The sequence below is a fragment of the Melopsittacus undulatus genome, chromosome 1, assembly GCF_012275295.1.
Source record: "Melopsittacus undulatus isolate bMelUnd1 chromosome 1, bMelUnd1.mat.Z, whole genome shotgun sequence".
Taxonomy (NCBI): Eukaryota; Metazoa; Chordata; class Aves; order Psittaciformes; family Psittaculidae; genus Melopsittacus; species Melopsittacus undulatus.
The window spans coordinates 6,146,010-6,170,948 of NC_047527.1; the positions used below are offsets into that span (position 1 = coordinate 6,146,010).

Consider the following 24,939-nt stretch of genomic DNA (forward strand, 5'->3'; position numbering starts at 1 on the left):
AAAAAAAACAGTTGGCCTTTGTCCTTGCATTAATGGAGTTCAGTATATTGTGTGTCTGGAAGGGAAGATCTCTTTTAGCACTTTAATTACTTAATGTGCTTGCTGCAGCAAAAGTACATTAACAAATGCAGATCGATTTCTCCTGTCAATCCGCGTCCACTTTGATACTTCAGAACATTCATTCATTTGTGAGGATAACATCTGCCAAGAAAAGGTGCTACAAATAAAATGCAGCTGAAAAATGAACTCTTTTTCAGTAATCTCTTGTTCTCGTTCTGCTATGCATGATGAATCTTTATAATGACGTCCTCTGACAAATGGGAAGTCAGTTTATGATGTGACAGGAGTGATGTCTGCAGCCAGCCAACACCAAAAATGCTGAGGAAGCTGTGGATTTTTAATTTATTTTGTAATATTCTGCAGTTTAACATATTCTCATTGATTTAGATATTGCCAGGACTCACACATCCTCCTTACAAGATAAACTTTGTGAAACAGTGGAGAGAATTAAATTGATGTTATGAAGCTACTAAAGCGTAAGGAAAATGACTGGTGTGAAGATTCTCAGATAAAAGCAGCCCTGGTTTGTTCAGCCACTGAATAGAGAAAGAAGGCTAAATCCCTTAACAGAAAATATACCTTACTCAAGTTCTTACTTTTGACAATGGGCACAGTACTTAAGCATTCAGATTTTAATAAATTGATAATTTAATAATTTAAGACAGTAGGTCAAATTACCAGTTTGGGATAAAAAACCTATTTAGGGCTTGCCTTAACTGTGTGCAGATAAAGAAAATACATTTGTGCTCCCCACCTTTACAGAGTTATTGGAAGACTAAATACAATGGCAGTTTTAAGAGAATAAAACAGTGGTAAATGTCTCAGAGAATGAAATGGATAGAAGATCTGTAAGCACTGAAAATAAGGTTTTTATATTTGTCAAACCTGAGCTTCTGACAATTTTTGTTCCCTTACTTAAAGCTGACATATTAATTTCTACATAGGTATTCTCTGAAAATCTTTGGTCTCTGATACATGCTACAGTTCAAAATTGAATGAAAATTGCATTACGAGTCATAAAAAGCAACCAGGTTTCACATTAGTTTGTGACTTGATGTTTGTAAAACTTATGGATATAGTAGGAGTTATATATGGATTTTTATATATACATATACACATGGATTTACAGGGAGGTGTCCCTGCCTACGGCAAGGGGGTTGGAACTAGATGATCTTAAGGTCCTTTCCAACCCTAACTGTTCTATGATTCTATATGTGCGATCTTCTAACAGACCTCACTAATGGTACTTTGCCTTCTCATAACAATAAAATAATGTCTTTCATTGACATTGTAGCACTTTGGATCTAACATCTTGCTTTCATAGAACGATAAAATAGCTTGGGTTGGAAAGGACCTTAAGATCACCTGGGTCCAATCCACCTGCCATGGGCAGGAACACCTACATCAGACCATGTCACACAAAGCCCTGTCTAACCTGGCCTTGACCACCACCTGTAAGCACACACTGGGACAGTGACCAGTTTTATTGTTACACATTCAAACTGATGCAAATAGCACCCATCAAAACCCACATCAGTCTATTTGTTGAGTTGGTGAGGTCTCTCTAAGAATCTAACATTCGTGCCTTTTGGACATCTGTCTTTGTTCTCTATTTCACAAGCGAATGTGACAGTTCAGTGTGAATATGGTTTCCTCCTGCAAGGTTTGTTGCCTACTGCCCTATATATATCATCACATCAAAAGATTTATGTCTTGCATGCTGACTCTGCTTTCCTGTGTTAACACTGCCATTCTTTCTTACAAAGCCTGAGAGAAATTCTATTATCTCACTCACAGTTTTGTAGCACCTGGTTTACTTCCATGGTCTTTCAGCTGATGACTGAGATTTTACCTTTCTATTGTGTCTTCTTGCCAGTAGAAGCCATTAAAATTTGTCCCCGTTCTCACTTCCTTATGCTTCCCCCCTTTAAAGTAATGCTTGGTTATTCCTGATCTGTTGCTCTGCTTCTCACCTCTGCAAAACTAGTTGATGGTCAAACCTACTCGACACCTGCAGAAAGACACTGTGCTATTAGGATGCTCCAATCCAAAGATTAACCCAGTGTCAGATGGCATCCTATATTTTGCAAAAATCTCTGTTAGCCAAATTAGAAACTTACAAAGTACACTGACTTCAGGGACTGCAATTCCTGTCAGAGGTTAATGATAGGAGGAATACAGTTAATAGAAGTCAGTGAGACTTCAGTGCTTCAAGGTAGATGATGAATTTGGTTGGAGAAAGAATACACAGATTAATCTTACTTCATCAATACTCTTACAATGCTCCTCATGAGGAGAGAATATTCTTAAGACGAGGCTGCTGCCAGAATTATTGCCTAGATGAAATTTACATTTATTCAACAATAATGAAATATAAAGTTTACAGATTGAGGCACCATCTGATATCTTTTTTAAATTCACCTGTGATATAGCCTTGAGGAGTCCTGGCTCCTATGGAAGATCTCATAAGTTTGATAGAAGAATTCACATATCTGTCATCAATATCTTAAATGCTGGCATGACAATTCAGATCCAAAGAGAGTGGGTCTGGATTGTCTTTAGTGTTATATCAGACCAAATGTTTGCGTGTTTTGCTTTGCAGCCTGAAATTCAAAAGTCCAGTTTATTTGGCACATAATGAATGTACAGAACAAGTTAGGTGAGTCATTATGTTCTGAAATAGGATAAAGAGTTAGAAAAATAACAATGTTTATCTTCACGACAGTGAATTTACTTATGTCAGTTGAGTCCTGAGTTTTTATTCTTTCTTCTGCTAATGCCTAATATACGATGCTGATCTGAGATCCAGATGATATTTTTATTTGATGAAAACAGGAACAGCCTCAGCAGGAGTGAGAACAATACCATATGGATAAGTGCAGAAAAGATTAAAGTTGCAGATGATCTCAGACATGGGAGGGAGCTGGACTTAGGTATGGTTTGACTTACGTTACAGAAAAGACTACAGAAAAGACTGCAGAAAAGTGTAGCAGCTCTGTCTCCTCTGAAAGGAGTTTGCATAGGCCTTGACTGAACAGATGTAAAACTGAACTTCAGAAAAGCATTCAACATTCTTCCTCACAGCCTCCCCCTGTAGACAAACTGGGAAGACAGATGCAGACTGGATAGGGGGTCTGTGAGATGGGTAGGGAATTACTTACCAGGCCACAATTTTTTGTGAGCTCTTGCATGATTAATATAAAGATTTTTAGGAATAGCTCAAAAATTAGATCAGAGTTTTAGCAGAGGGGGGGCAGATTCATGACGCAGTTGGGACTGAAAACTTTTCACCTCTCTGTACTGATTTTCTGTAAAGGAGAGAGGACTCATAATGACAAAAAACAGAGGTTATGATGCAGTTGTTGATGCTGAATTAATTCCACAGAAAATGAGCACTGAGTATACTTTTAGACGAGAGTAGTCACCCTTCTTGGAAGGGCAAAGTCCAGTCAGTGCTCACTGCAGTGAGAAAAACAGGTACATTTCTGTAAGCTCCCACATTCAACAATTAATGAATGTGGATTGACTGGGTGGAAATAGAGATGTCCCATTCCCTGACAAAGAGTAGGAAAGAAAATCTAATGCAGAAACTAAAAACGAAGAAAAGGAGGGAGGAGGAGAAAGGTGATTTCTTTGATGTGCACTGATTTGGTCATCCCCAGAGCTGGTGTGGGAGAAATGCGCCTGTGTCTGATATCTGGAGGGTCTTCATCTAATCATTTAAATGGTTAAATCGTTTAAACTGACCATTAAAAACAGTGTTTCCGGGAAAAGGAAAGCTGAAGGATCACTGTGGAGCACAGTGTAAGGGGTGTCCGTGCCCGGGCGCTGGCCATGCTGCTACAGGGAGGCCTCTGTGAGGAGAGGCCGGGGCTGCTCCATGCCGGCTCCAGCGGCCCCAGCTCAGGACCAAGGGAGGGCGGAGGAGGAAGAAGGGCAGGAGGTGCTGCAGGCCCGGAGCAGCGATTCCCTGCCATGGCCTGTATCATCGAATTTAAGCAGCACAGGAGGCATCTGAATCAGGGTATAGTACTGTTGCCGTTGTAATCTTTCTTCATTTTGTTTTAACTCAGTTTCCACTTTCTAAATTTTCTGTAGTAGTTCCAACTAGCTGTCAGTCTTGTAGCCTTAGTACCACTATTCTACAGGTCTTGTATCTGAGCTACCAGTTTCTCTGTTTCTTTATCACAAGCTGTAAATTCTTGGTGGGTTTCTCCTTTTCTAATAAAACCCTACTGTATTCATCCATTTTCTATTTTACTTCTGCTTGCAGAAATTCTACCTCGTATTCTCTAAGCATCCCAGAAGGCTTTAATGTTACTGTAAGTTTTAATCATTCTGCCAGTTCCTTAATTTTTTATTTATCTATCTATTGCCAGTGGTTTTCAAGCTGTTTTGCAAGGACTGGAATTTGCTGGTTTAGATATACAGGCTCCAATAAGTCCTGATTTCTATGCAGTCGTTCTTCATGTTCTACATCTTCGTAAATATTTCTCATAAATATTTTCTCCTTTCCTGCCTGACACTGAAACTCTAATTTCTTTTTTGCTAAAAAATCCACTTCTAGTCCTAGAAAATGTTAGTAATAGGAGCCAAGGGGTTGTATTATTTCCTTTACAGTTTTCAGGCATATCGCTTTCTTTCTATTGCCTTATGGAGTTGTGCAACATCAAAAAGACTAATGCTCCATTTGTACAAAAACTGTACAGTTTTTGCTCCATGTTTGAATCATGAAACACTGAAAAGTGCCCACATTTCCTAGCTGTTAGTGTTTGTTTCTGATTCTGTACTGAGATCTTTAGTCTTTTAGAATAGGGAATGCTGCTTTTTGTTTGTTGGTTTGTTTTGGTTTATTTATTTGTTGCATGTAGGACACAGTCATAACCTGTGTTTACATCTCATAGAAGTTACCCATATAAATCAGGCTGACTCTCTGAATTAAGAACCTCATCTTAAAAAGAACTAAACCATTGCAAGCCCCATACTATTTAACATGATAAAAATGAGTGGCAAAGAGTTCTAGCAATCAAGTTCCAAAGCAGAACAGGAAGAAATCCCTCTTTGAAACTCACCTGAGACATCTTAGGAAATAGCCATCAGAGTTCAAGGATTGTCTGGATGATGTTTTCAGTCATATGGTTTAGATTTAGGTAGTCCTGTGAGGAGTAGGGAATTGGACTCAATGATCCTTATGGGTCCCTTTCAACTCAAGGTATTCTATGGTTCTATGATTTTGTGATTTGAATGCAAAAAATACAATCCCCCCAAAACACCTTCACTTCAGCAGGAGCCACTGAAGCAGTGTCTTTGTACTTCTGAGGTAAATTTCTGTTTTCTGGCAGGTACCTTAAGAATTCCACTGGACTCAGAAATGTTGAATTCTCTGAATTTAGGATGGGTGGCTGTTTTGAATTTCTCTTTGCTCTGGTACTGATCTGTCATCACTGAACTCAGTTTTATGCAACTTTGTGCACTGTCTGCTATTGCCAGATGCTTCTACCTCTCACGTGCTGATGTATCTGAGCAGAGTAGAGATCTCAGGTGCTGGGTCAGTGATGTGAAATGGGGACCGTAACACCAGATTGCTATGGGGAGAAGAGGCAGCAGTGTGTGTGAATTCCACTGGGGCTCCTGTAAATGTCAGGCCTTGGTGGAAAGCAATTTGTAGTCTCAGTATGGTAATGTGGCTCTTCTCTTTTCCTTGTTCTACCAGTCAGCCATCCATGATCAAACTCAAATCCAGTGATGGTAGATCAGTGCCAAAGCAATGGTTGGCTGGGATCATAGACCAGGACAGCATTCTGAAATGGCAAGAGCTACAGGCATAATCATGGTAGAAATCAAGTTTTACACTGAGACCATGCAATTGACTCTTCTGCATGACTTTCTTCCATAAGAAATGTTCAACTTGACACTTCAGATATTTGAACCAACAGATTCAGTAACAGCAGAATTTAAGGATCTACTGGATGGTCTAATTGTCATAACTTGTCCTGGGATCATGAGTCACTGAGTGCCAGATCGCACTGCATGTTCACTTTGCTCAAGTCCACAAACTCCCTTCCTTTGGAAACTAGTTCAAGGTCAGCGCCTAGAAGATACTCAGGTTTTGTATTGATTTGTGATTAGACAATTATCAGCCTATGAATTAAGTGAAAAATCTCTCCTTGGCCTCCTGGGTTAGACATACCCATCTGTCCCCAGTCAGTTTGCATCTCTGTTTAAAAGTTACGTTGGCTTTCAATCTTCTGGGAAGTTCTGAGATTGGAAAAAAAAAAATGTATATGTTTTAAAGTAATGGGCTCTGAGAAGCTATTTCCTGGCTATCATCTTCTGTTTATCCATTTCTGTTTACAAGCAGTATAAAAACACTTTAGAACTCTCATGAGACACCATATTTGTCTTACAGTAAAAAAGATGTAATACAAAAGATTGTATTAAGAAAGAAAAAGGATGACTTTCAGGAATATTCAGCTCATTTAATATCTATTAAATGATTGCTATAGAGTGCCTCTTCTTTGCACCCTGAATAGTTAAGGGTTACTTATCTCTCTGAGATTATCACAATGTCAGGTTTTTCAGGTGCTTCAGTTAGAAGAGCACAACCCTCTCTTTCTCTAGCTGCTCATATAATGGAAGAGCAGATTGAAAAAGGTGGATACTTGACTGTGAAACTAAATTAAGCTATGTTTTCAAGGCTTTTTATTGCCTTTAAGAGTAGGATATAAATGTTCATATCTTTATTGGGGTCCTAATATTTCTGCCCTTTGCTTTCCCCATCTCTTTTCCATTTAATTTTTCATTTTACTCTGCTGTTCACCATTCTAGTGCTTACTCCTCTTCACCTCTACTTTATTATGCTGTCTGAAAGGGAAATAAAGGGTAAATTGCTTTAAGAGCGTGGATATGGATCAAATAAAAAGTAGCATTTGTATCTTGATGAGCATAAAAATGCTAGAGTCCCTAAGGTAAGCATAAAAGGAGATGTAAAGAGTGACAGTGGAGATGTAAAGAGCTATGGTTTGTGTAACTGTCAGAGAGCAGAGATGCAAGGGGTGGAGTGTTTGTGTCCTGTAGGGCACCAAGTTTCTGCATAAGACAGATGATCTGATGAAATCTATAAGAACCTAGAAGTATAAAAATTATCATGGTTGTGGCTTACTGGGATCCAGATGAAAGCCTCAAAAACATCAAGTGCCAAGTGTAGTCTCTGATTAAGTACTGCTCTGAAATATGCCTACCATTGCTCCAGTACGGATCTGCATCACTTTTAATACTAGTGCTCATTTGCCCAAAGCTGTTAATATCTTTTTCATGTTATACGCAGAGCACATGGCTCTTGATTGCTTCCAGCCTTAAGTCCTGGACTTAAGATACAGCTATCTGTATTTGCTCCTCTCACATGCTGAGCATCTTCAGAAAACATTGAGAAGCCATGCATACTGTTTGCTTGGGTGAGAATGAATCACACCAAGTACCTCTCAGGATTGCAGAACTGGGCAGTATTTGTTGTTAAAACAAAATTTTCTGTCAGAGTAAAAAAATAAAAAATTAAAGAAATTGAACAATTTGCCCTCATCGAATGCACAACTCCCTTTGTCATGCTTCCTTGGGTCTGAATGATACAGCCTCTCTGTAGGTGAGAAGTTTGCCTTTAATAGACCCACTATGCTTTCTAGCTTGAGACAAGGGCTACATCACTTATGCTACTGCAAGGAGGGTACGGATTGCCCTCCTCTTACATTATTAATTTTACACTTACTTTCATTGGAGCGAGTCCACAGGAAGGCCACGAAGTTGATCAGAGTGTTGGAACACCTCTCCTGTGAAGACAGGCTACGATAGTTGAGGATGATCAGCTTGAAGAGAAGGCTTCAGGGAGACCTTACTGTGGCCTTTAATACCTTACAGAGGCCTTCAAGAAATCTGGAGAGGACATTTTACAAAGGTATGTAGTGACAGGACAAGGGGGAATGGCTTTAAACTGACAGATGGCAGGTTTGGATTAGACATTAGGAAAAAATTCTTCACTATGAGAGTAGTGAGGTACTGGCACAGGTTACCCAGAGGAGGTGTGGCTGCCCCATCCCTGGCAGTGTTCAAGGCCAGGTTGGACACAGGGGCTTGGAGCAACCTGCTCTAGTGGAAGATGTCCCTGCCTGTGGCAGGGGGTTGGAACTGGATGAGCTTTATGGTCCTTTCCAACCCAAACCTTTCTATGATTTCTATTCTATGATTCTATCACCATAAACAAGGATCCTCTGTTGTCTGATAAAATGTTACAGAATTTTTTATGGCTACACTTCTAATTTTTTTCACTGAAGGAGAGGAGAAATAAACTGTGTTTTGGCTGCCTTCTTAACCCAGACTTTCTCCCTGCACCTTCAAGACAGTAGCTGATTTTTACTTTTCACTTTTCAAGCATGAAGCAAAGTACATATTAGGCTTTTTTTTTTTTTAAGTTTCAGCTCACAGTGTCTGCATAGGAAATAGTAGTGTGATTAGTTTATTATCGATTACTGTGTTTTCTGGGAATCAGCCTGGATGATCATAGATGCCCCCTCTGTCCTGCATAAACTTTTGGAATATGTAGCAGGCAGGTCTGAGATGGTAAAACGCTTGGGAATCCTTTTTGAGGATCATCAATGCAGGACAGAAAGGTCTGTTCATGTTTCCAGAGAGAGAATATGGTTTTCATTGATTTGAAAACCCTGAGCTCAAACTTCTGTATGGCAAATGAAGTTACATCTTGCGTAGGAATTTGAGGTCTCTTCTCATGCTGTTTTCGTAAGGGAATATGTTTTTTCCTTGCCTGGAAGGTTTTTCCTCACTTACTTGTAAAGCAGAGTGCTGCAATTCAACACAGTTCTGTGGACAGATGCTGCTGGAAGGCAACTCCAGCACTGGTCTGAAGAGCTACAGAAGCTCCAGTCTGACTGATCAGGCTCAGCATATAGTTTGCACTGTATAATAAAGGTTGTTAATTAAAATGAAACATAATTTTTCATTAGGGACTGTACCAATAGGAGAAGGGATAACAGGTTCAAACTGAAATGGGGATGTTTAGGTTAGATATAAGAAGTTCTTTACAGTGAAAGTAGAGAGACACTGGTGCAGGTTGCCCAAGAAAGTTGTGAATGCTCCATCCCTGGCAGTGTTCAAGGCCAGATTGGACAGAGACTTGAGTAACATGGTCTAGTGTGAGGCACCGATGCCCCTGACAAGGGGATTGGAACTGTATGATTTTAAGGTCCTTTCCACCCCCCGCTATTCTGTGATTCTGTAATTTAGGATGAAACTTTAAGTCTTGGAGCTGTTCAGTGTAACCCAAAGCAGGTGGAAGCTGTGAAGTTTTGAACTTCTCTGTCTGCTATGACAGTGTTACTGAGCTGCAGGAATGATCAAGGGGGGAGAAGTCTAGTCTGTCAGCTCTCCTTGTGATCTGGTTTGGTAGCATGAGGCATCAATATTATCCAACAAATTGCTTGTCTCAATCTAGTAATCCCTTATTAACCTGGGCTTTACAATGCTGTTATCAGTCAATAGCAGAGGAAGACAAGTAGGCAGCAACTTGTAGGACTACATGAGAGCTCTGGCATTGACCTGAAAGGGTGAAGCAAAGGAAGAGTGGAGTCCAAAGTGTCCGTACCAGGGCTGGTACCAGCCTGATCCTTTGATGTGTCTCTCTGGGTTGGTTTTGATATAAATCCTTTGGGATTAGGTACTACCCTGTGATAAAACATGTTATTCTCCTAAGACTAAATATCTCTTCTGTGAATTTGAGTACAATGTACTAATTGCCAAAGACAGCAAAACCCCTGAATCCTTTTGCACCCTGCCTGATCAGTAAGGGAGCACTTAACATTTGGGAGTGATCTTGGTGCTCCTGAGTAGAGGCCTGACCACTGCAGTGCCAAGACACTGGAAGTTGTCAGTAGCTCTACTTCTTGAAGGGGTAGGCAAGGGAAGGCAGTGTCATTCAACACATCCATTAGTGGAATGAGGTTCCTGAGGGCATTAAAGCCATTAAAGCATGGCTTTAATGTCAACATGCTAGATGAGTCAGTACAGACTATCAGGGATTAATATATGTCCAGGCACAGGAAAACAAAATGGATATTCAAATTACCTACTTAATTTTAAAGATAAGCAATTCACAAATAGCCAGTGAAGGTGGTGATAGCAAATTCATTGCTACATGGGTGACCTGTGCAGTCTGTCTTGAAAAAGAGAAGAGACTTGGAGTGCTATGCACTGCCTGCATAAATAACATTGGTCCTGCAAATAAGAAGGATCCGTGTCCTATAAAACATTCAACGAGGTACTCAGCTTTCCCTGAAAGAAAATTGGCTTTTCATTCCTGCTTCTGTTTGGAAGTTGTTTCATGATCTTTGCAAGCTACAACTTCTTATGTCTAAATTGCATTTATTCATGGACAGTTTATATGCAGTTGTTCTTGTGCCAATGTTGTATTTTCTTGTACCTCACTCTTCTTCCTTCCTGATGTTTTTCCTCACAATGTATTTATAGATGGAGAAGGGAGCTGACTGCTGTGTTTTGCTGAGTTAAGTGTGCCAAGTTCCTTTAGTTCTTTCCTTAAAATCAGCTTGCTGTTTCCTGATCTTTGCTTCACAGCTCCTGTTACACATTAGCTGGCAATTTTCTGGTCTCCCTGCTTTGCTGAGGTCTAAATAAGCTTTTCTGCACTCATCTTTAAAAAGAAAAAAGAAGAAACACAAACAAGCTGCTTATTCAAGGAGACACACTGCTTAATGAGTCAGATTTAGCCTAATAGTAGTAAAACAGGAATTGCATTGGAATTTCTCATTTATTTTCCTATTTATTCGTTCCTTTAAAATCTATCATAAAACCTTACGTATTTCAGGGTCCATAATCAGGGACCCATAGTGATGTCTATTTCAGCACCTTTGCAAAATGAGTGCTTAGCTTCTGTTCATCACCAACCCTTCTGTACCTTTATGGATTTATAGGATTTGTGATAAACCTGTATCACAGTGTCCAATTCACATTTCACTTCTGCCAAGGTTCTCCAGCTTTCTCTTCACAAAACATGCTGACCTCTTTGATCTTGGCACCTTGGCTGTGCTCTTCTTAGACTCTTTGTATTCCTTCTCTTTAGCCTTCTCATTTGTGCTCTTCATAAAAAAGAGTAGGAGGGCAAAATAGCTTGTTTGTTTTGAAGGCAATGTCTCATCTACTATTAATGTCAGTCCCATATAAATACCAGGTAGTTCTTTCCTGCACATATGTGGTGGAGAACCTCCTGTAACTATTTTGATGGCTTTTGCTACATTTACCTCTGCCTTATTTTCTAGTGTTAAGTATAGATTTTGACCTCCATATGCTGTTCCTATTCTCTGTAATTTTTCTCTTTGTGCCTCATATAATTTTGGAGAGGTTCAATCAGCTGGGCAGATATAAAGTCCCTTTCTGTAAGATTTCTTCACAAACAGCAGCTACTTATACAAAGAGGGAGAAGCCATATCTGTGCATTGCCTCTACCCAGACAACCTCAAGGCTCTACTAATGTAATGTCCACACATCAAATGTTCCACTCAGGTAAGAGCAGGCCATGGAGACTCCGAGAGAGCTCCAGCCATTAAACTGATCCCTCTTTTGTTTGGGTGGATATGAATAGGCTGATGAGCATAATCAGCATATGAGGCTACTTCCTAGTGAGAGTATTTAAAGCCAGCTGGAGGTAATTTGCTTCATCCTGAGAAAAACCAGAAGCACTGTACCTGTTGTTTCTCAGCATGTTATATGCCATTCCTAGTGCAGACAGTACCTAACTGTAATAAAATGAGTGGTTTTAGCATGTCAGAACTATTTTCTATCTACTGTCATGTTAGCAGGGACTGAGCACAGTACTCAGTTATAAAACAACATGGATTATTTTAAAGGTACTGACAAAAAGAGTCTTTTATTTGTTGTTTCTGCTCGTATTAACCTGGTTCTCTCTTACATGTTGGTCTCTCTATTACTTGTATTGGCATAACCAAAAGGTGTGTAGGGCAATAGGCTGGGGAATAAGAGTTATTTATCTATTTTTTATCTATTCATCATTTGCTGCTGAAGAAAACACTGGGATTCAGTGTCTTGCAGCAGCCTGCATTTTGATCAGAAAAAGCCTCCTTACAATGTACAAACTATTGTGAAGTAACATCCAGCTTCACAGTGTGAAAGCAAGAGCCTTCATTTTTATGTTTTTGCTTAGGCATAAAGCCACTGTTAAGAAGTTCCTCCCTCTCTGCAGGGACTCAGAGGAAGCTCTGGGGAAAAAATGAATGATATTTGTCCATCTTATGATTTAATATTGAAATGTGGTGTAAAAATAGGAAAATAAAAAAAGCCCAACAGTTAATGGGTTTTGTTCAGTTTCCTGTATGGAGGTTATTTATTTTAAGTGGACAACAAAAGGTCTGGTGAAACTCACATGAGGATATCTTTAGCTCCTTTGGAGCTGTTGCTACTGTTGTTACTGAAACTGGCATTGAAAATGGCATGTTCTCAAAGATTTTCAGAGAAAATATTCAATTTAGAAAGGAATAAACAGATAAATTGTGAGCATTTCCATTTAATTTTTTAATGCAATGTGTGGATTTGAGCCTGTAATACTTTCATTCCATGTGTGTTAATTCTATTAGAGTCACTGGCATTGGGGACTTTGATCTGAGATCCTCTAAGTTACTGTCCTTTTCTGTCATTCAGCTAATTGATCAGAAGTGTCACTACCTTGATGTGCAAGGAATTGCAATGTGTACATATGCACAGTTGCACAAATCTTGAATATTCAAAAGCCTATTATGTCTTCTGGCCATAGGACTGTTCTCCAAATGTTTTGTTTAGGAATAATGTATTTAATTCCAAATTGCTTTAATTGCAAATTGTCTTATCAAGGTCAAAACTTTTGGCATCAGGTGCCAAATAATATGCCATAAATAATTTACTAGTAGCTGATAAATGCCATGCTTTTAATTAAGAGTGAAAACAACTTTGGTTGCCTATGATATATGAGTAACATTTCCTGGCAATATTCCTTAGTACTGCAAATCTTACTAGTCTCCAGATTCTCTTTACATTTGGAACTTCAATCTTAGTTAGTTTAACTGTAATCTGAGTGTTCCTTAGGTTTCTATGGCTTTTCTATGTAGTTTTTGTTTTTGGCAGTTAAACTTAGGGGATACACAGGAAGATGTCTATTTCTGACTTACAGGATAACTCTGACATTCAAATTAAGGGGAGGAACAAAGAAAGGTTAAAATAAGATGAAGACCTAGTTCCTTAATGTTATTACAGTGAGTACATTTTGCAAAGGAAATAATGAAGAGTGGAAATAACCTTGTTATGAAGCCACTAGGATTGAGGTATCTTCACATGTTTTTGATATCCAAGGCTGTATTGTAGTCAACAGTTCTAGCCTGGACAGTGAGTGAAGCCAAGGGCTGCTCAGCATCCTCTCTTAGGACCTGAATGTCTGTAAGTCTATTGAGAGTTTTGATATATGGTCATTGAAACTGGCACCTTAGGCACCTATGTGTAGTCTCCTCAGCTTTAGATGACTTGACCTGGAGTACCAGCCAAGCCACTGGAAATCAGTTTCCTAATGCAAGTATTTAGGGCTTCTTGAGATGCTTCTGAACATGAGACACATGATGACAGAAGGCAGACATTATCATAGTGTGGCAGTACATAGTCACTTGGCTGTTTCCTGGAGGAACTGCAGCCTGTGAAAGGTTCTACATTGAAGCAGGGAATGTGAAAGGAGCGTGGAGTGGCAGAGGGACTGTTATAGAATGACTGTTAATTCCCATTCCCCTGTGCTGCTTGGGAAGAGATGAGTTAGAAAGAGTTAAGGTGAGCCTGGAAAGAAGGGGGTGGTGTGTTGGGAGGTGTTTCAGTGTTGGATTTTGTTTCTTTCTACCCAGTTGTGAATAAATTACATTAATTTTCCCCAAATTGAGTCTTTTTTTTTGCCTGTGATAGTAACTGGTGAGTGATCTCCCTGCTTTATCTCACTCTATTTTTCATCATATTTTCTCCTGCTGTCCTATTGATAAGGGGGAGTGAGAGACCACATGGGTGGGAATTTGGCCCTTAGTCAAGGAAAACCCACCACAGTCTTATACAGAAAATCTTAAAGAGGTAACCAAACAGCTATAAGTCTAGTGGAATGGGCATGTAGTAAAACATATCTGCATAACAAGTGTCCCATTACACCACTGTGGCAATCATTTCATTCTTCATTACTGTTATTTGGAAGTTTATACTGTATGCATAGTCCGAATAGGTACTTTTTACTGTTAAAAATTGCATTTCATCTAACTATAATGGGAATACGAAGGGTCTTAAGGTATAATTGTTGTACTTACTCTGGAGTAAATCAAGAGCAATTGCATTAATTAAAAGTTCTTACAATAGTGCAAGGATGGCATAAGGCAGAGAAAGATCAAGCAGTTCAGGTTTAATTGCTGTTATTTTTAACTAGGTACTGCGCTTCCTTTATTTTCTTCTGTGAAAACTAATACGTAAGTGGAGAGTTTTCGTGCCGAAGTTCTCACCTAAAAAAATACCTAAAAATGTCAGAGCCCATGCTGGAATTATATCCAAGTTGGCAATGATCTACCAGTGGGAGTAGGTAGGGTAATTTGAGCTTTCAGCTGTGAAGGACCTTGGTGCAATTGGCTCTAAAGTGTTTTCTCTTTCTCCCCATCAAACCCCTTGCTTCAGCTTTTAACCTAGCAGGCACAGAGGTCTGGTTTATCCACTGTTACACGCCTAGCAAAGGTATTATTGGTGAGTGTAACCTGTATGAGCTGTTTATACAGCAGCTCACAGAAAACTGGGTATTCCGACTGTTAATTTTCACAATACAGTTGTGGTCCTCTAAGGAAATAATGCTACGAAAGTGTCTTAACATCTTTAGATGTTAAGTAGATATTAACAGTTATAATTTAACCTTTATTATTGTATTTAGAGTCTTAAACACAAATCAGGCCAAAAATATCTGTAAACACTAGTGAGATATGAAGAATTTATCACCAAATAGACCAAGCAAAGAGCAGGAGGGGAAAGGCAGCAAAAGGAGAAACACCAATGTGGTGTTACAGCAGGTCAGTGGGAGATCTGTAAACAGGGAGAGGTGTCCTGAGCTACAGCACAGTGGGTTAGGTACTTTACTGTGCACTGCCTCCTATTCCTCATTCATGAAAGTAGTGATGAAGGAAGACTGGGATGAGTTTTATTACTCTAGATTGAGCTCATAATTGCAAATGTTCTAATGTAACCTGCACTGTATGTAGCAGGCCGGGGAAATTACTGGTTTCTTTTTCTGCCTTCCTTCACTTAACATAGTGATTACCAATGGGATGGCAAATAACTAGAATACAGCTGGTTTAGATATGATTAATGATAACATTTTCATGACACAGTAGCCTCAAGAGGGAACAGCAGAATGATAATCACTATGTACAAATTGAATTTTCCCAGATATGAGATAACACATATCTTGTTTTCCCACAGAAGTTTCCTCTTTGTTTTTTTCCACTTGTCTGATTTCAATGCCTTTTATTGTAGATATTTCTATATGTTTCTTTTCCCTACATGAAGCCAAGAGCTTTTCACAGTCTTTCCTCATTAGTCACATATCAGGTCCTTGTGTCCATTCTGCTTGCTGTGAAATAGGAGGGGCCTGATTAAAATCAGTGTAAACCCACTTTAGTTGAAACTAAAAAGCAAAAGACTCAGTATTTCTGAGCCTGCCTGTTCTCTTGAACACTCCTGTTTGAGTGCAGTTGCCCAGGACGTGTTCCTAACAGAATTTTGGATTGAATCAAGTGATCACCTATGACATGTAATATTTAATTCCTTCCCCCCAGGTATTACCAGATAAGAGCTGGACTGAAGATCCCATCCAGGCTTCCCCACAGGGTGTTTGCTACAATTGCAGGACAGACAGGTAAGCAGGTCCCAGGGAGATGTGACATGACTGGAGGTGGGGCAGCATGGAGGAGGAGAGTGTGTGTGTGTGTATGGGACAGATGAGCCTGGATATGGATTTGGATCCAAAACTGGATTTCCCTAATAACTAATAGCTGTTCAGCTCTTTGTTCTGATATGGGTTTGGGCTTCAAGTTTTAGCATTTGTGTCCATCAGAAAAACAGAACAAATTCTTTCTGTTTTATCTGCAAGCAGTCCATCTTGTATGTGGCTTTCCTCACTGACAATGGAAAGAGTTGGTTTACTATTCTAAGTGATTTATGGTTGAAAATTGTTTCAGTGTGTTGTGGGTTGACCCTTCCTGGATGCCAGCAGCCCACCAAAGCTGCTTTGTCACTCCCCCCCTTCAGATGGACAGGGATAAATATAATGGGAGGGTCTCCACCATAGGCTTCAGGGGAATCTGCCCTCCTTCTGCACTGACCTTAGTGTCTGTAGGGCTGTTCCTCTCACACATTCTCACTCCTTTCTCCTGGCTGCTGTTGCACAGAAGTTTCCCCACTTCTTAAATGATACCACAGAGGTGCTACCACCATCACTGATGAGCTTAGACTTGACAATCGGTGGGTCTTTCTTGGAGGCAGCTGGTGTTGGATCCATTGGATATGGGGGAAGCTTCTGGCTGCTTCTCACAGAAGAAAACCCTGCAGCCTCCCTTCTACTAAAACCTTGCCACACAAATCCAATGCACAATATTAACAACAACCTTTAAAGAATAACTTCAAGAGTCCTTTTGACTCAATATTATGCATAGAGGAAATACAAATGTAGTGCAGGATTACTGAGTTCCTGAACTTTGGAGATTTTAATTCTTAAATTTGAGAATCTTCCAGTTTAATATTGTTCTGTGGATTATAGGTTCTTAAATGAAATGTACTTTTCAGTCTGGAAGTCTGGTTCAATGAAAATACATTCTAATACAAAGATAACACTTAAATGCAAAATAATTGGACAATTTATATTTGTATAAAATGCAAAAATTTGTACAAAAATATGAAGAAATCACCTGAAAAGATTTCCCAGACTCAGAATGCGGATAAAGAAATATCTAGAAAATAAATACATAACATATCCAGGTTTGGAAAACCTCTTAGTATGAAAGTCCCCAAAGAAGAAAGAAAATTATTTTTCATCATCTTCCAGTATAATTCACCCTTGGCATATGCATAATCCCCTGGATTTTCTTTGCTCTCTGGAAATGTCCTCAAATTACAGTAGTTTCTGGCATAACTACTCTCAAACTAATGGAATATTCCCAGTATGAAGATAGCTACAATTCTACTTTCCATGGGTAAAAAAACCCTCAACAACATATAGTAAAACTCCCCAAACTACTCATATTCTGCATTGAACCAGGCATAGCTGCATTATTTAAGGAAGAAACTTTGCGACTTTCTGTGTTTACTTTTCATTCAGATTAGTATTTTCTTAGGTGTCTCTTCTTCTTTCACCCCTTTTAGAAGCAATTCACGTAAAAGTATGGGCAGGAGAGAGGCAAGACAGGCTGTGTGGTTACAGAATTAGCAACTGACTTTCATAGTGCTAATGCAATCCAGACTCGAGTCTAATAGCTTTACAGGGCATCAAGACGTGGGTATTTAAGCTGTTAAGGGTCTAAACAGTTTTTCCTTGGCTATTTTCACAAGTACTTCCTAATTGATCTCATAGGTCTGCAAGAGTCATTTAATGGGTCTGAACTTGAAGGCAAATATGCCATAATGTTCTTTTCGTTCTCATGCCACTGATCTCTCTCAGTATGGAGATAGCTGGGATGGAACTAATTGAATTGTTGTGCATGTTTCAGTAAGACATGCTTATTAAAGTTGTGTTGCAACAAAACAAGGGTGTTATAGTGAATAAACTCCTTCTTCAACAATGAGAATGAATGCAAAATAGGTGGGATTCATGAGTTAGATTTAAATTAAGTATTTTTTTATCTTTTCCTTATCAGGCTCATAGGGTTCATCTATAAGAACTGGAAGATATTTTGAAAACAATTTTGTAATTTTATAAAGTAATATCTGTGAATACAGACAGTAATAAAATATATAAAATATGGAAATATATAAATAAAGAAGAGGTAGTATTTATCTTCTAGTGCATGTGGCCTTTTTATTAAATATTGCGGGATTTATGATAAACCCATGGGAACCGACAGCATTAACATTCCTACTAGATGCTTTCAGCAGCAGAGACCAAACCCCATCATTCTATTTGTGGTTACCAGCCAAATCTCTCCAGCAAAAACTCAATCTATGATGCAGGACCAACAGGGTATACAGGACGCCTTGACAACCTACTAGAGGATCCACATGTTGGCCGTATTCTATCTACATTGTGAGAAGAGAATGAGCTATGTGCTACAGTTGAAGCAAATGGAAGATGTTCTGGAGCCCGGTAGCTCCTCTGATTTGGTCACTTAGTTCATCAAGGCTCTATATTAGCTTATATTGAGTCAGGTTGCATGAACATATGTATGCATATATATATATTCATAAAAATATATACATTTCATTCATGCTACTATACATTTTTAGCAAGGTAGTTTTCCTAAAGACTTTCTCAACAATGAAAAGAAAATAAGAGAAAGAACAAGGCTTGTCCTGCAAAGTCTTTAATTGCTCACATTCAGATTTTAAACCCCTCATGAAATTTAGCTTCCTGTCTTTGAATAGATACCATGAGTGATGCAGCCTGCTTTTGGATCCTAAAGAACAAATGGTGCTCTCCACTTGTTCTTTTGCATCTCATAACAGCACATACTTCATTGGCCTCAGCATCGGTTCTGCAGGGCTGAGTATATGCAGACATATCTTAAAGCTAAATGCCAGCAAGGCCTTCCTGAGTGAATTTATGGGGCTTTTACATATGCCACCATGTGATGGTGTCCACCTACAGCATACGGTAGGCTGAATCTACATGACTTAAGCACAAAGAGCTAAAGGAACAGGGAAAGAGAATATGCCACCTCCCAGTTGCGCATTTGTATGATTATCTGATTGGCTGAGTTGTTTTATTATCCACTAAGTGCCTTAAGCAAGTTTTCAGGTTTCAGCTGTCCTATATTTTGGAACTATTTTTAGAATTCATAGAAGTTATGATTCATTGATTTCCAGGTTATAGAGACTAGATAAAAGAATTCAGGGGCTTAAAAACATATCTTTAAATATTTTTACTTTAAGTTAACCCATTGATTAAAAGTCACTGATTAAAACACTGCGAGAATAACACTGGTCAGAAATAGTTACGATTAGCTGTTTTATCTTGATTTCCTACCCCACCTGAAAGAATGGGAAATGGTGGAGACCAGGAGAGCAGTATAAATGAGAATTACTTAAGGAAGATGGTATGCATGACATAAATCTTAGCAGCGTATCTATAAAGAATATGAGAGTAGATTATACTGCTGAAGATGCCAGCTAAATCAAATCTCTGGAAAAGTACACATTTTCATTTCCTCTGCAGTGTTTCGCACTAATCTACACACCTCCTGGAAACATTGCTGGTGAGAGAGAGTTATTCTTTATTAGTGGAAGTTGCAGTCAGGTTTTTTTTAAACGTTCTGGTTTTAGACCCACTATGCCTCATTCTCACGTAGTGCAACCATGGAAAGCTGCTTGCCCATCTGCTTGCCTAGCTGTTTAGCTTACAGGCCAAAGAAACTGTTTTGGTGATGAACGTTAACTAAAGAAATTACTTGGGACTTTGATTTGTGTTCAGATTTCCTTTGTTTCTCTCATCCAGATGTACCGCATTGTCAGTTTTCAAAACTTTTCAAATAGACATGTATTTCTGAAAACTTGGCCTGAAAATCTAATTACAAGCAATACAAAGTATTTAAGAAAAATATTACCTGCCAGTTTACTCCTTCTTAGATTGTAGCAGTGCTCCATCTCATTCTAGTCAATTAAATTGGGTTATTGTCTAAAAGTACAGAAAGCCAATGACAGCTGAGGAATGCGGATGTTCCTTAATATATCTCTTGTATGTCCGGAGTGATAAGATGCAATATGTGTTCCAGAAAATGCCATTACACATTAACTCTTTTGATTGGTGATGTAGGGGTGCTTCATGTACACATAGTTTAATGATTTTTCATAAAATGGAATTATTTGGCGTTAGGTGACAAGAAAAAAATAGCATAATTTAAATTGTGACACAGGAAAGTAGGAGAAAACAAAGAATAATGCAGTAGCCTGTGTCTGCCTTCTCTTATAAATTAAATGTTGATCTGTGGCTGCCTTGCACTTAAGACCTAATTTAAGGGGCTGTTTGTATTTCTGATATGTTCCTTAATGGTTTGTGCTTGTTTTTAAGAAACAATTAGTGATTCTAGTCTCTACTAGGGAGGGTTTCAATATCTCAAAGATGTTCCCGGTAAAGGAATTCTACCAAAATTATTCAAGAAAAACCTTTTGTTGTAAATGGATTCTTGACTTAGTCAAAACAAGTATTTGCAGTTAGTTGCTCATTAAAGCAAGAAGAAACAGACCCATACTTGTGGAACAGAACAAAATTGCAGTCATTAGTTTCAATAACTTTTTGAAAGGTAATTTCTGCCTCCATTAAGTGAGGACAAGTTTACTGCTTTTGAAGTATGAGAAAAAGGGGGAAGGGGAGAGATTCATGCTTTAAGAAACCCATGAGTTTGTTTTAAAAGGTTATTAAATTAACCTGAAAATATCTACACAATTTATGTATAAAATAAAACATACCTGACAAATACAAATTATATCTAGAGAGGACCTTACTGTGAGAGAAGTTATTTTAGAGATGAGTTGTCTTAGGAAACCTCATTAGCTGTGAGATCATACAAGATGGTCAGGCATTTTAAGAATTGTTAATCCACAATGTAAGTATTCTTTCTTGGAATGTCCATTCTATGGTATTCCAAGAGAGAAGAAGAATGAAACCAAAGAAAAAGATGAAAAGTAGTAAATCGAAGATATCTCTGACTGATGTGCTACTTCTGTGTGATTGTCCCAGTCCCCTTCCAGTCAAAGCTTTTTCATAGGCTGAAGGAATGGAAGCTGAAAATACGTATTTGTAGCTGGGAGATTTTCCATTGCAGATCCTGAACTATGCAGGACACCTTTGCTTCTCCCCTCCAAAAGCTTGGGCAGACCATGCAGATGGCAGTGGGGTAAGCAACGGTTTTGGAGAGGCTGAGCAGCATCACAGCTCAAAATTGAGACCTTGTCAGTGGAGGAGGCAAGAACTATGAAGGGCCTGTAAGCACCAACCCATGCCACAAGTCTGTTCCTCTAGTCAGTGAGTCTGAAACACAAAACTATCATCAGTGGCCACCTGAAGATCTGGCAGAAACAGAGTCCAGTTGTTCAGAAGCAGTGTGCCAACGCAGTATTTCTGCTGCTTGAGGCCAAGAATGACTTTCAACTCTGTAGTTAAATAGGCCATACAGCTTTTTCAGACCTATCATTCCAATATGGTTTGGCCTTCACAGAGCTCTCTTCTTTTACAGGTTTACTTACATGTTTTTGATTTCCCCACACAGTGATCCTTGCTGCCTTCAGTACAGTTCAGTCTTGTAATTTACACGAATTCAGTAGGTAAATTGCATCCAGACAACTGTTTCCTCCTGCTCTGCAGTGATGAAAAAATATGTGGTGTCCTACTGTGACGTTCCATACTTTACTCAGGCAATTCTCTCATCTGAATTAATCTTTGGAATAAATATATAGTGTCATTTACAGAGTTAGGTAACAAAACAAATAGATACTTGCTCACTTAAGTTTCCAAAGCACAGGATTATTTTCAAACATGAATTCTGTAACTGAACAAGGTTCTTAGGGAACTAGTAATGAATTTGGAAACAGAAATAAACATTAAAAAAAGCATAGATTATGTTTATTTTGACAAAACATTGTGCATATGGGAAAGCAAAGACAAAACTTCCTGCTGGTCTGAAGTGGGGTAACTATTCCATCATCTCATATTTCAGTATGTCTGAGAAATAGTCATTAGCTTATAGAGCAATACAGTGGTAAGCAACTGCATTTATGTTAGGGTCTTTCATACAAGGAAATTAACAGGACATCTTGCTTTCTATCATCACTGAATCTATGTGTTGGTGGAGAGGTAGTTTTATGTAATTCTTTCCATGAGGCTAATTCAAAATGTCAAAAGGCAAGGTTAAGATAAAGGATCCATCTCAAAAAGTTGCAGCTTTAATCAAAAGTCACACTGAGAAAACATTTCTGACCTTTGTCTTCTTTAGAATTTATTTAAACTAAATATAACATCTGCATTTATTCTAAATATGTCTATGCTAAACATAGTATTTCAAGGCTAAAACAAGTCTCTTCAAACATTTAAATAGGAAAATGATGATGCATTGAAAGAATTTGTGCCTAAAAAAATGTTGCCTTTGCACTTTCAAAGCAGGCTGATTTTAGCTCAATTGTAAAAATGGAGTGTCTGCATGAGTACTCCTTTGCTAAAGAATGTGTATTTTTCAGACTTAAGCAACCGCGTTTTCAAGCCTTCTGAAAAGCAGATATAGAACTCAGTGCATGTAGATAAATGTGGCAGGTTCAGCCCTGATTCATTGCCTTTAGAGTCTACATTTCAAACTGATTATTTGTATTGCTTCAGTCTTCTTTTTTTTTCCTCTTTTTTCTTTAGCCTGAAACACTAGTTTCCACAGAAAGATACTTCTGAAACTGGGATGTCAAAATGGGCTAACTAAATACCTAACAAAGCTACAAATCTGCAACAAGTTACAATATTTCTTGTTCACTGAGTGCTAAAAAAGATGCAGTTGCATTAAAAAACATATAGCTTGTGACAAATCATTAAAATCTTTGCAGTCAGCTGTTAGAAATAATATATATCAATTTTGTATAGAACATAGGAGACAAAACCAAAAAATGTACTCATAATTCTGTGCATGAGACAACCCTGTTTTACCAGCAAAGCTCTTTCAAATCTGTCCTCAAACCAGAATAGGTATACCTTAGCAGTTCATGGGAGTTATAAATTCCTGTGAGCTCCAAGTACTTGCAGGGATGGAAGAGCAGATTTAGTGCTAAGACTGAATAACAGGTATATTGTCTTTCTACAGATATAACAGATAAACCTGAAACTTTGTCCTGCTTCTCCCGAATTCACTGTGAACTTGGGAGAGTAACATGTGTAACTGACAGCTGTAATAACCTCATATCCCCTCTGGGTAGCAGAGGGAATACAACATACAGAATAGAGGTCTATAAAAATACCAGAAAACTCTGCAGAAGATGCTACTGTGCTGCATTTATGTTAGTTGAGAAAGAAGCAGACATCACAACTGGGTGTTTCGTAGAATCATAGGATTGTTTTAGGTTGGAAAAGACCTTTAAAATCATTGAGTCCTATCTTAAACCTACCATTGTCAAGCCCACCGTTAAACCATGTTTAGCATGCAGCATGACTGTAGCCATGTGTTAGAGGGATTCAAGTAAGAAGCTTGTTTGACCAAGATGACACTCTTGGTCACATCAGCCTCTTCACAGTTTTATCTTCAGATTTAGCATGTCATTCTGGATTGAAGATTTTGCTACCCAGCTGAGGTGATGAATACAAAGTCTCACCAGTCATCTGAGCTGAAAGACACTGGGGTCTTAAGTAGTATTAACTAAATGGCTAGAGTTTCAGGAAGGTGAAACTGTATTTTTGTATGGGGACCACAAGTATTTCTAAGCCTGTCTTTAAAAGTACTTATGGGTGGTGGATTATTTCCCAATGTCCTGCTAGGCAAATCATTATAGATATGCCACAGCAAGCGATGGCTTCTTGAGGGTATAAGTCATCAGGATGTCCTAGTAACTATGGGACACAGAAGATCATAAAAAAATTAGGATTCAAATATTCTGAGATCTATAGATGACAGTTCCAGTGTAAGAAGCAGATATTCATTAGTTGAAACATATACATATACTCTTAACAACTCTAGGTAAAGTGGTTCTTTCCTGGGAAAGGTATCTTACATGATTCATATATAAGCTTTCTAACAAAACTTATTTCTCCAGATTTTCTGTACTATCAGGAAACAATTGTCTTGTAATGATGTGTTAGGCTGTATTCTAAGGGCAGGCAATAAATCATAACTAGCCTGAGTTATAGCTGTAAGATGGAAGAAGCCCTGTAAACCTGTGACTAAGGGTAAAAATCATCTTGTCTAACTGCTGATGTCTATTCTGTGGGTGTCTCCACCTAAGCTAATCAGTCTCTCTTTATAGTCAAAGGAGAGAAAAAAGTAATTTGAGGGAGTAATTTAACATGTCTATTTTAAGATGAGTTGAATCACACCTATTTCTGTCCATTTACTATAAAAGAAGTTGCAGGAACTTTTGCAGAGAAAGACATTCCTATTGTGATTGTAAATGAGCTGGCACAAAAAGGCAGTGATTTCACTTTGTGCCTTCATGTGTGTGTGTAAATTAGGCACATAATAGTGAAAAGTAGGAAAGGTGACAAGGTCAACAGAGAGAGCAAATGGTACCCTTGTTTTTCCCACCAAATAATCAAAGATGACAGCTTGATTCCGGAGTTTGCATAACGCTTTCAAATGGTTTCTCAGGGTAAAAATAAAAGAGCTAGGAGACAACTTCAGTGAGAGAACAATTTTCTTATTCTTTTCTTTATTAACACGAAAAAAAGACTTTCCTTTTGGAATGGCACAGGGGTTTACTAATTGAAAAGGAAATGTGTAAGTAATGTAGTTTGTTTGTTTATATTTTATAAGGCTAAAACTATGATTACATTTTCACCATAGATGAACGAACACTAGACGGACCATAGATGGAGATTGATGGGCAAAGTATATACTGGGAAATAAAAGCCAGGCTTTAATTTTGGTG

General features: G+C 38.5%; 1 protein-coding gene across 1 annotated transcript in view; it reads left to right on the forward strand.

Annotated features, from left to right (window-relative positions):
- The window catches only part of FAM135B (family with sequence similarity 135 member B), a 131,298-nt gene that overhangs the window by 10,050 nt on the left and 96,309 nt on the right, over positions 1-24,939 (forward strand). The window contains exon 2 of the mRNA XM_005145497.4: positions 15,960-16,039. Coding sequence (XP_005145554.2) covers positions 15,960-16,039 — 80 coding nt within the window. The remainder of the gene's footprint in view (positions 1-15,959; positions 16,040-24,939) is intronic.